At 40.6% G+C, this 12,976-nt stretch overlaps 1 protein-coding gene across 1 annotated transcript in view; it reads left to right on the plus strand.

The window, feature by feature from the left end:
* Positions 1–11,247: 11,247 nt before the first annotated feature.
* slc1a7a (solute carrier family 1 member 7a) overlaps positions 11,248–12,976 on the plus strand; it is a gene marked incomplete at both ends in the record, with an annotated part of 29,010 nt that continues 27,281 nt past the window's right edge. Inside the window, one exon of the mRNA XM_080503729.1 lies at positions 11,248–11,388. Within this exon, the coding sequence (XP_080359855.1) occupies positions 11,248–11,388 (141 nt within the window). The remainder of the gene's footprint in view (positions 11,389–12,976) is intronic.

The following is a 12,976-nucleotide window of genomic DNA, read 5'->3' on the forward strand; positions in this document are numbered from 1 at the left end:
AAACACTTTTTCCAGTTTGTTTTTTTGTTTGTTTGTTTTTTTTTATCAGAAAGCTGTAATCATCAAACTGGAAAGCAGACAATGTTTGGATTTGTGATTACACTAAAATATATACATTCCTTTCCCTTTCGAAAATAATAACAAGAGCTTTGGAACGTGAGCATTTTAACAACAACTCGATGTGTATTACAGTATAAATAGCACCTGGGCCACCTGCACCTTCAACCTACCTTCTGTTAAAGCTGCAATATTACTGACTTATCGCCAACAGCAACTTTAAGTGTCAGATGGCACTATGCACACAATCTGGTGTTGGAGTAATTGGTATGATGGAAAATAATTAACTTGAAGCCTTTCCTAACAAAGGAGAGGCTGGAATAATTATCAGGAAAAAAGGCTCACGTGTTCTTACTTGAAACCACAATATTTTAGTGTACTCCATTTCATGTTCCCATGATTTGAATATACTAAAAAGGTCCAATTTAGATTTGGGGCTCAGGCGGACTCATTGAGTTTCACTCAATCTTATTCTATAATACAGCGAGTGCAGTCTAGCAGCAATTTACTACCATACTCAACATACCCTTCATTAGACATTTATTTTTCATCAGAATCCTAAGAAAATTGAAGATATTCAATTTGCCAGGGGAGTTTGTGAGGAGCTGACAAACGAGTGAGTCCTGATTTTAAACCAAGCACAGGACACGTGGTTGCTGTTTGCTTAGAAACGTATTCTATAGCCGCTTTAAAATCTTTTGTCAGGCGACATGTGTGTTCTGAGTTTTAAACATTCATATTATCAGCTAAAGTCTATAGAGCCGATGGAATCCTGACGTGAGTTTCCTTACTGGGGAAAAGCTTCTAAATGTGGGGCGGTTGATTGGATGATGCATTAAGTAATGGCCAGCGAGCATGGATAGCTCCGAGTGAGTTCCACCACTTCATTTCAGATGCATCGCGATATAGGACAACTTGATACGGTTTGACAATTGAGCCCAATCACTAAGTAAATCACTCAGTAAATAGCTTTGAGTCCTGAGCCAGAGAGCAGGTTGCTCTCCGCCTTTTAAAATTCTTCGACAACACCAAGTAGTTCCCTTTGGAGGACAATAACCTTGCATGGCAGAATTAATTTGTTTGGTGAGTGGGCTTGTGCATGAGTGGGAATGGGGCAAATGTGACGAACAGTGCAAAGAGCTTGTTGAATGCTGACACACAAATGAACTCGTCAAAGTCACATTTCCTTGACTAATGTCCCCAAAGCTGAATGACTGTGGTTGGCCAGAATCATTAATATGTGATACAACAGACCACATCTCCCTCTACTCACTAAGCTATGAATGACATAGTTACTCTTGGGTTAAGACTCACCCAGCTGGTTAAATAACATTTAAATTCAACAATAGTAGACTATGCATTTTCTACAACTCAATGAGGATTTCCACATCAGCATATTAATACATGAGGAGTTACAATTAATATGAAAGCAGCCCTTCCCTTCTAATAAGTCTGAAGGATCAAAGTGTGGGGTACATTGCTTAGATGCAATATAATTATCTTCATGATTGACAGTGAGTGGTAAATTAATGCAATTAAAACCTAGTGAGACGACGGGACTCCGGGTTCAGGTGCTTCCATTACAGTAACAAGGCACTGGGGAACAGCCTGCACATGAAAGATCAGATTTCCATTCCTGGTTTTGATGAGGTGGTGCACTTCTTTGCCTTGAATTCCTTGAACTGAGTGACAGTCTTGTTCGCCATAACACCAGGCAAATGTTCATCTAGAAATTACATCACAAACAGATAACACAGTGTGAGCCCTGTGCGAAGAAGCGGTTGATATTGAGTAGGTCAGCTTTGAATTGAATGAAGACATCAAAGATCATGGCAAACCCAAAAGCAGACTCGGAGCAGTGATGATAGTTTAAAGAGTTTTTTGAAGAATCGAGAGTAGAAAAAAAAAAAAAAAAATTAAACCCAAAAAGACTAATCAAAAGACAGGTGGTCAAAAACACAAATAAAGTCAAGAGAAATACAGGAAGAGCTGCGGGATGGGTTAGGGTTAGATGGGGAAATGGAAAACATCTCAGATCTTAAAACCATTGCTAGTGTCAAAACCATCATGTCAAGATCAGAGAAGCCTTCTATAGGGTAGTTCCTTCATTCGTTCGTTCATTTGAATATTACATTGATATTTATCAATCTGTATGTACATGGGAAAAGATGAAGGTCATTAAAGAAAGAAAACGTAAAAAAGCCTATTTTTTTAATGTCTAAACTAAAGATAGGGCAGCAAATGATTCTGTCCACACTGATTCAATCACATCATTTCCAACAGGATTTTTTATTTTTTTTTCTCCCTTTTTTGGGGGGGATTCATGTATGGTTAGTCCACCAAGGACTGGGGGTCAGAAACTCAACAATAATTCCATGCAGTAAAACAATTCGGGCAGATATGATGACTGGATGTGGCAGATATTTTTAATCCATACATCCTCTATATCTCTTTATCCATTTCAGGGTTGTGGAGCGATGGAAATGCCTACGAACTGAGGGAGGAGGCAGGATACACCCTGGACAGGTACAATAACACCTGCAATAATGCAATAACAGCTCATTTGCATGCAGTTTTGTAAAAGCTACTGTATGTTAAAAGCCCCACCAAAAAAATCTATCCTGCTCCCAAGAGACAGGTTTTCACATAAAAGGTTTGAAAAATCTGAGATACTGAACATGAGTTGTAAAGTCTTCAGCGGTGAGACGTGAAAAAGAAAATGAATATATGGTAATACTGGAACATCTCCATATATTGTCAACTGGTGCAGTTGCATTTATTCCTGCTCGGTTTAGCATGCAACCAGCTCCAATGTGCTGAAATTTACCAATGAGATGATATGTAATGGAATATGTTGAGACACACAGCAGATGACCTGTGGGTGTTGACATGCTCACTCCATCTAAATGAATGAGGAGCACACCAGCCCTGACTGCTCACTCTAATCCCAGGATTATCTCTGTTTGACCAATCCAGAAACAGGGAAAAATTGGCAGAAGAAAGGGGATTATTTGACTTTGGTTGGTGGGTAAATGGTTGTGGTGGAATTCAGATCAACACCTATTTGTTTCTTCAAAAAAACATTTTTTTTAATCACTGAAATAGGAACGTTCACAAACATGCAAACATAAACATGAATGCGTTGCTCTATCTACCGCCTCCTTCTTGTGCTTCTCCCTGTACCACTCATCTGTCATCCGCGGCTGGTCTGCAGGAAAACATTGGTAAACATCTTTCATCCCTGCGCTCTGCTCCATGGCATCCATCTCTGCAAGCTGCATAGCAACAATCACCACCACAAGCCCAAGCCTCAACAATTACTAGAAATTGATATTTCAGTCATGTTTTGTTTGCATATGTATGCAACCTGTCAACAAATGTAAATAAATATATTGACGTACTTTTCCCACCAGACACATTTTATATGTAAACAATCTCTTAGCTCATGTCTCAGTGACACCTCAGAACGCACCATGTCTTCTGAAAGCCAAAATAGGTGAAACATGGAAAATCTGCTTTTTTATGGCTTTGGTATCCAGTGAATTATCGTCAGCTGAGCAATGTGATTGTTGTGAGATGTTTACTTATCGTGCAGCATCAGACAGATTTTCCATGTTCTAACACACTGAAAATAAACAGAGGTTCTGTAAATCTTCAGTAAATCTTAACAAGCTTTAGGCTCCACATTATTACAACTTCAATATTACCACAACGCTTATTTTACGGGCATAGAAGTTTTTGATTTAAACATTAGTTCATGTTTGGTGTAATATTAACGCAGGTTCTGTCTTTTAAAAAAAAGAAACGATGTGTATTATTTGGATTTGTGTTAAAAAAATGGTTTATAGTTTCAACATTTTTTTCTTCTAACCATCCGTCTATCTATACATCCATACATCTTCTATCCCACTTATCCTGTTCAGGGTCACAGGGTGTTGGAGCTGATCCCAGCTCACTGTGCAAAAAACCCAGGATGCAACCTGAACCAGTTGCCAGTCTGTCATAGGGCAATTTTTTCATGTGAAACTAATTTAAAGTAATGTGTAAAATAAGTTTAGAATGTGGCTTTATAGCTAACATGGAAGAATAAATTTGAAGTAGACCCTATTTACAATTGGGAAAAATCTGAATCACTAATATGTGTAAAAAAAATAATAGCTATCCGGCTCTAACCATAGAAAGCTGCAGGTCTTTGAAACTGACTGGTTAGGTCTGTGTTCAGATGACACATGGGTATCATCTGGCCTCTCGACCTAATGAAACGGGGTCTGCACAATGCATACAATACAACTGTTTCGCTTCTCTTTTAAAAGTGACAGCTTTCTTGGTTTTGTGTGCATTTTCCTGATTGCAGGTCTACATTTCAATGTGTTGGCAGATTACAGTTTGAATCACTACCACCGGTCAAAATATGCTAATGAATTCAAGAACTCGATGGATCGAGCAGAAACGGGAGCTCATAGAAACCCTGCAACATGCCGATTTGTAATGATGCACATTCAGTATAACTGAGTGTGTTTCGGCTCTATACATTTGTCCCAGGTTTTTTTTTTTTTAATGTGGCCCCACTTTAAGAATGTTTTGTTTGGATTAAATTGATTGATAGAGTTAAAGGTCAACTTGTAACATTGTGTCAAATTCCAACAAAAATAGAAAAAGAAAAAAAAAACAACAACATTATTGGTGTTTGCGTCTGTTAAGTTGTTCCATGTCAGATTTAGGTTGTCTTGAATACATGTTCATATCAGTAAATCTATAATTCATGAAGTTTGGTGTGGCAGATTGTCGTTGGTGGGTCCTGCTCACATGGGAACCCACACACTCAGTGGCAGAGGATGTCATGCCTGAGCCCAGTCCCGGATTACACTGCAGCAGCAGCAGCTGTGGCATCTGGGATTTACAATTAGAGTAATATTGCCCATCATGCTGAAAGCTTGTTACGCTAGCATAACAGGAGAGCCTCTGGTTTTGTCCTTGTGTTGCACGTGGGGTGTCGTTGTTAATTCAGGTGAATTATAAGCAGTTTGCATGTTGCAGCAGCGATCACAGGAACACAAGGTTGGGAGACCAGGGCTCATGACAGACTTCTGGGTGAAACCTCAGACATGTTGAGTCAGTCCAGTCAGTTTGCTTCAGGCTTTATGCATCTATCTTTTTCATGCACATTGTAGTCTGTCCCCATTTTTTTTTCATATAATTTCTTTTTTGTATTAAAGTTGTGTGTTCTTCTACTTTCATTGTCTATCATTTTCAGTTCAGTTTGTCTCATTCAGCCTCATTTGTTGCTGTCAAGTACAACAGCGTTGTTCTCGGTTTATAATGTGCCTGTTGCAATTGACCATGCCACCGCCGGGTTCCCCCGCAGAGTCGGAGCTTTCCAAATCCATTGTTTTGATTAAAGTAAATCAAAACCAAACACAAACTCACAGACCAAACTGCATCTTGCAGGCTCCTCTGCTGTTCTGTTTGTTCAAGCCCACCCGTCACCCTGCGTGTCCGGGCAGCTCCTCCTTTTATAGGCAGAGAGGTGATGCAGCACACCTGACTCCTCTCAGGTGCCTAATCACCTCTCAGCCACAGTGCCTTTCTTCATTGCTTTGTCTCTCATTTTGATCAACAACACAGTGGAATTTATCGGCATTTATCTGTCTTGTGCATCAATCTTGCTCATTTGCAACAGAGAATATGTTCAGGTGAACACATCATTTCACTTAAATTAGGTTGTCAGTAAACCAACCAGCTCTCCATGAAAATTACAGTTTATTCCCGATTACATTTAATGTGTCAAATGGTTTTCTGGCAGATTGCTTCAGTTTTGAGGTTGGTAGTGGCTGATTGGTATTCGAGTTAGAGTAAGAAGTTGTTGCCACGTTGACTCCCAAGGGACTTTGTGTGGGTCATCTGGATCCCAAAAGGGTTTGACGGAGAACATCAACCACATGTTCCTGTCCCCATAATGTGGCATTAAGGTTTTCCATGAACTCAAGACACAATTACTTTAGTTGTATATTGGAGTGTAATTCTTAGCCGACAAGTTTGCAATGATCTTATCAAGCCAGCACATGTTCATAATGTACTGGCAGTACAAGTTGGTTTCCACAGATACTTAAAACGAAATGACATTACCCTGAGTTGGGCTTCTCATACAAATATGTTTTGTGAAGTTCAGCTAAAAATAGATGTTGTGAGGAAAATATCACCTCAAGTCTGGATTTTTTTTAAAATGACACAGGGAAGCAGCAACACCAACTACCAACACGCAGACTGGTCCAATAAGTCGAACGTCATTTTCACAACCAGCTAATCCAAACTGCACATGGTAGACGCAGGTGTTTACTCAGCACCGGGAGCACGTCGTTGGTTGTCACTCAAATTCTGCTCAGCAAACGTGTGAACAATGATTGCGGGAAATATTGATCTGCCACAATCACAACAGCAACTGTCAATAGAAACATGGCCAGGAAGAACAAGTACATTGTGTTAACAATTCTGCAGGGATGAAGAAGGTTTTGTTGACGCAGACACAGTTTTGGACAGTAATATCACACTGATGTGAGCCTTCAACCATATGCATTTTGGATGTAATCAACAACTTGTGCCATAGAGGAATAACACGCCGCTTGTCAACCACGGTTGGTCAATTTCAGTGAAAAACCACCAACACATGTATTGTTCATGTATGCCAATCAGGGATGCACCGACACCAGTATTGGGTAGGGTCTGATGTGGCACAGAGTACTAGTATTTATACATCCCGGATACAATCAGGCGAGCACTACATGATGTCACGCATGAGCAATGTTGCCTAGAAGTACGCAAGGAAGCATGAGTGATGTCTGTGGTTTAGAGATTCTTTAATGTTCATGAGAACGGTGGGAGAGCTGTCCTGTTCGTAATCGGTACTCGGTATTGGCAAGTAGCAAAAGGTAATTACCCGTACTTGTATGCCTCCTTTTTTTCCCCCAAAAAAAAAAATAGCCGTGCACCACTAACTCCATTTTTACGATACTGGCAACTTCCATGGAGTGATGAGGAGGTCGAGTCAAGGCCTGTAAATGTGTAATGGAAAAGCGCCGTATGTGTGTGTTTAAAGGTTCTCACTCTGTGTTCTTTACCAGGTCTTGTTTAGGCACTCTGGTTGCTTCAGTACAAAAACATATGTTTGAGGTTAATTGAAAGTGCAAGTTCAGCATAAATGTGTGTGATTGCCTGTGTCTCTGTGCTTGTCCCTTTATGAAAACAAGAGGAGTAAACTGCCTTCTCCCACAGTAATAATGGATCGCCTCCGGACATAGAAGATGGATGGCTCATGGATATTGTAATTAGGACAAGTTAAGTGAGACAGCTATCCAATTAGTGTTTTATATTTAATTCTTACAGTGATCTGATGTTTCTGTCAATAATGACATTGAAATCATTTTGCATTGAAATACGGCATCATTTCATAATATTCAACATCAGTGGAGTTAAAGTAAAGTATGACTTCAAAGAGATTTATTCACCTTGGACTGGGCTGGCATTAACGTCATGGTACAAGAAGCTCTCCCTTTGCCTCAAGAAGCCGCTATGTGAAGTAGACCCATGACTGATCACACATAGATCGAAGAGGAGTGAAACATCCACCCATGTTGCATGTGAGACGAGTGTCCTCCAGGGTGGAGACACAGTCAGACACACCTGACTTACTTTAATCACGTCGCAAAAATAGTGCAGTCCCTCCACTCAACCAACACATACACGAGCAAAACCTTTTTCAATGTCTTGTCATTAACATGAAAGTAAGTTACTGAGACCTGAAAGTATTTTAATATTTTGATCTCTGGGCTCTTCATCTGAGTTAGTATGTACACTGTGCTATATATACTGCTTTTATATGCTTCTTTTTGCATGTTATAAAAGTCATTATCCCATATTTGATGGAACAACCTCTATTATAATGAAATTAAATTAAAAACGCCAAGGTTAGTATTTAAGGTATTCTTAACTTCCTAATCCTTAGAAGTACAAAACCAGATAAAGAAGCAGTTCCCTCTTCCTGTGACACTAATAATATGTACATTCATTATACGCAGCTGATGCATTGCAACCATTCTTCCAGTGGTGACAGACAAGTAGTGGGGGTTTAATTTTTTTACTATCTGCCTCATTAAATTCAGTGTTCTCTTGCATTTTCATATTCACTGTTCATCTCCTCATTTCCAGGAGGGAACATACAATATTGAGTTGTTTTGTTTTTTTTACGAGCTCATTGTTTTATGGTAAAGAGTGGATACATGAATCGGCAGGGAAGATTTTGGAGGTGCTAAGAATTATATCCCCTGGTTTTGGACCAAGGGGAGTTTAACATGTTTGTAATTCACTTGGTTTAGTTAGAAAACATCAATATCTAATGTGGTCCGCATCATTTGATCTCAAAGCGTCCATAACAGCAAATATGACAGGGATAGGGGCGACATCGGTGAAAAAATCTATTGCAAGAGAACAAAATAATAACTATCCTGTGGCCATGAGTTAATATCTCGCAGCTACGAATTAAATTATCTCATTCCCTCACATTAGTAACTTGAGGGAATAACTTATTGATCCCACGCATTTTGTTTGTTTTTTGTTTTTTGTTTGTTTTTCTGTGGCCTCTGTGGGGCTCCGTATGAAACTTAAATTTATTATTTTTTTTAATGTTTTTATTAGATTTGGCCCAAAACATCTGAGAGAGAAATTCTCTAAACATCTATTTACATTGAATGGAATTACTTTGACATCCAGTACCACTGTGAGAGGCCTGGAAGTTACTTTGGACCAGGAACTATCCTTCAACTCCCACATTAAACAAGTCTGCAGGACGGCCTTTTTTTCACCTACGCTTGTTACGTACAGAATATTGTAACTCCATATTACCAGGGTGTCTGACAAACTGATTAAAAAGTTTTCAATGCCGCAGCGCGAGTCCTGATAGGAGAGAGCACATGGACCATTTCCTAGTGAAGCTGCTCCATGTTTAGACTGTTGAAGGATCGACACTGAGCTTCGTTCCTACCTCACTCACCACGTTCACTATCACATGTCACTAACATTTGTCATTCTCCTGCAGTCTGTATGCTGATTTGAGTGGAGAATTCCTATCCCTTACATGAACCACTGTTTGAATCCCTCCTCACAATCTGTCTGTCCGATCCTTTTCTCTTCTTCTATCCCCTCACCCCAAATGGATCAGCAGAAAGCCGCCACCTCTCGGCGTGGCTTTACAGGTTTCTTCCTGCTTAAAGGAAGTTTTCTCTTTTTTTATTTCCACTGTCACTTATTCTTGCTCATGTGGAATTGGGTTTTTTTTCATCTCAGTAAAAGTGCCTTGAAATAACTGTGTGGTATTTGGCACTATACATTATGAATTGAACTGTTTGAAGGGAAATCAAGGGAAATGAATGAGGAGGCATTGATTACATTCAATCCCGTCAGTTATCATTACAGGTCATGCTTTGAATGGTGTTTTACAAACCAGTAGGCCTTCTGTTTTTCTTCAAACATGTGTCAAACATGTGGTCAAAACTGATGATTACCACATATTACAAGCACTGTATTATTTATAACCAGCAACACTCACATAGGATTACACATGGATGAAACTGTTTGTTGAGACATTTGGAATATGTTAACGATGGCAATTTCACTTCGTACAAGTTGCATATTTCCCTTTCAGAGTCACTATGTTGGATCATTTTGGTGGCATGTTTTGGTTGATGTCCTTCTGCTTCTCAGTCATTTCAAAGGGACAAATTATAGCGACGTGTAAAACAATTAAAACAAAGATGTAATTACTTATTTTGAAATCTTACATACCCATGAACAAAGAAAGTAATTCATGCAAAATATTAGTTCAGTTATTATTTCTCCACACCGTCCTTTATGACTCTACATGAGCAGGTGGAAACGCTTCACACAAGTGCACTTATTCACTAACGTGTCCAACTCAATATCATGATGTTGTGTGTAAAAATCATCCGAGCATACAAAGTTGACAAGCTCAGACTTTCAGCTGGTACGAATCGTCCACGGACAGAATGAGGCAGTCACAAAAAATATGGAGATACGATGTTGGTTTTAGGTCTTTCACGGGATTATCTTAAATAGATTATTGCCAGCCTTATCCTTTAAACATGAATTCATGTGAGTATTACCACAATGATGGAGGATGTCATGAACCTACCACTGTTGCTAGACGCTCACTTCATTTTCATAATTATTACTTTTATTGATTTCATCTGCTGTGGCACCGTGCATGGCGTGTCTCCAAATGCTCTTCAGCATTCCCATTACCACAGACCACCCCTGTGCTTCTGTTAGTACACATGTACCTTCGTTTGTTTTTTATTACATACAATCATGTGAATCTGCCTTTGTGAGATAGAGGACTGGGTCATCCTGCCCTGAATGTGCCCCACTGATGTTGTTTTTCCACTGTTTTTCCTTGTACCACTTTATTATGTTTTGTTTGGGGTTTGTTTTTTTTTTTCTTTTTCTTTTTGGTGGACTGGAACAATCCGCTGTCCAATTGTTCAGAGAGCTCTCTAATCCAGCCTTTAGATCTGAGTCGTGCAGCGGGGCCTAATAGGATCGTAGTATTAACCCTGATGACTGTGCCACCAGCTGTCGCAGAGCCCCCTGTTGGCCACCGGGAGAAGCAGGCCTGCAGTGGAGGGTGGAGGTGGGATGGGACAAGGCAGAGGGGTTGACTGACAGAGAAACGGACAGACACAGATTGACAGGGATTGAGAGTGTGTCTGCGTGACGCCTTTAGTCTAATGTGAAATAGCGAAGGAAGCAGCTCGGGCGGAACACGCAGCAACTCCTGAAGTGCTTTATTTTTTGGGGGATGACTGCCTCTTTAACACCTATTTTATTAATAGAATAACCTTTTTTTCCCTTATACTCTACTTTTTCAGGGTTTTTTTTTCTTTTTCTTTTTCTTTTTTGTCTCTCTCAATCCCATCTCCATCATTGTGTGTCCATCTATTTTACCCCAACTGCGGCATCCACACACTCAGACATTTCTAAAGTGTGGTGGCAGCTGTTTGACTCTGTGGCGGCTCTTATGGCTGAATAAGTAGTGAGAGGGGGGCTACACTCTGGTTGTCTTCACTGAGTGGTTGTGGAGTTGCAGTCAGGACCGGGACAAGCAGGAGGAGGTGGTGGAGGATGGCCGTGGCACTGGATGAAGTGTGGGGGCGGGTGAAGAATGTCTGCAAGCAGAACGGTCTGCTCATCCTGTCTGTGCTGGCCGTGGTCATCGGCTGCCTGCTGGGCTTCTTTCTCAGAGGCAAGCAGCTCTCCGAGCAGGTCAGTTGGTTAAAACGCAGGGTGCTGATTGTGAAATACCCCCTCCTCCCCACCACACACACACACACACACACACACACACACGCACACGCACACACACACACACGCCTGCTTTTCGCCCTCCTGCCTGTCTTCCTGATTTCCCCCATCCAGAGTCTCAGTGTGATACCCCATCTACTGCTTTCCTCTAAAATGTCAAGTTCGATTCAGACACCAGAACTCCTGCCCCCCCCCCCCAGTGTAATTTTACCACAGCTACAAATATAACAGTACTTGGAAGCAGCACAGCAGCAACAATGTACATGATCACAACATTGGCTCCATAGCAAGCTATGTTTCTAATTGTAACTCCACCATGACCGCCTCCACAGACACACAAAAGCGATGAAGAATTCACAGATGCAAATTGGAAGTCTCAGTCTGAATCAATAAACTCAACCTGTCGTGCTCATCTGATTCCGCTACACCTCTGCAGTGAAAGAAGTACCACCTAATAATTGCTGCATTGTGCTTTGGAAAGATAAAGAGAATGTTGTGCTGATGGATGCTCAGTTTCCCCGGGTTGACTTTCTTCTCATGCTGAGATCTCGAACGCTCATGTCAAAAATCCTCCCGGGTCAGCATTTTCTGATGACAGCAAAAGAGAAAATAAACGGAGCTTGCTCCTGGAATATTTTGAATAAGAGTTCAGACTAATGCAGAATCCAGGCTGCGGCAGAGAGTATATTGTAATGGGAAATAAAGGCATTCCTGAGAGAGAGAGATTTTTTTTTTAATGTGAAAACGTTTCTCATTAGTCATTCATATTGCCTTTGAACTGAGTGTATCAGTGGGATTGCTGTAAGGGAGATTAACCGTCAATCGCTCATAGAAACACCAAGTCCATCACTCCTGCTCCCTGACATTATTCACACAACACTGCCAGCGAAGTGGAATTAAGTAGCTGGGATTCAGAAAATAACAAGAGGCTCCTGACACTGCATGCCGCATCAAATATACACACACTACTAAACCTAAAGTGTTTTAACATCAGACATTGAGGATGTAGGTGTGATTAATTTGTATGAAGTCAGATGCATGTTTGAATTGCGTGTGCTGTGTAATTAATTTCTGGACTAAGACACGAGCCACCATCATTGTGAATGTTATTCAGAGCCATGATCTACTTGATAGTGAGCTCACATTTCATTCAAATTGCTTCCGTATTCATGTGAGCAAACTGACTGCTCCTGCAGGTGGGAACTGTCTGACAGATGTTGATGAAGTGCAGCGTCAAAGCAGTGAACTTGGGGAATCACACTGCCATGGACTCTCATTAATACTGCAAGTTCAACTAAAAGGAAGGTGCATGTTCTATCTGACTTCAGAAATCCTTTGATCTCAGTTCAAAACAAAAATATATTCAAAGTTTGCAGGGTACTAAGTGCTGAAAACTGTGCGGGTTGTGTTTAATGACAGTGGAAATGCCATGGAGCTCATTTGGAAGCAGTCAGATTATTTTGACCTTGAACCTTCAACCGATGATTCAATCACATCGCTGCTCACATCTCTAAGCTCCATGGCTGGAGAACACCGATGGCTTTTCAAC

Source organism: Blennius ocellaris, assembly GCF_963422515.1.
Source record: "Blennius ocellaris genome assembly, chromosome: 10".
NCBI classification, from domain to species: domain Eukaryota; kingdom Metazoa; phylum Chordata; class Actinopteri; order Blenniiformes; family Blenniidae; genus Blennius; species Blennius ocellaris.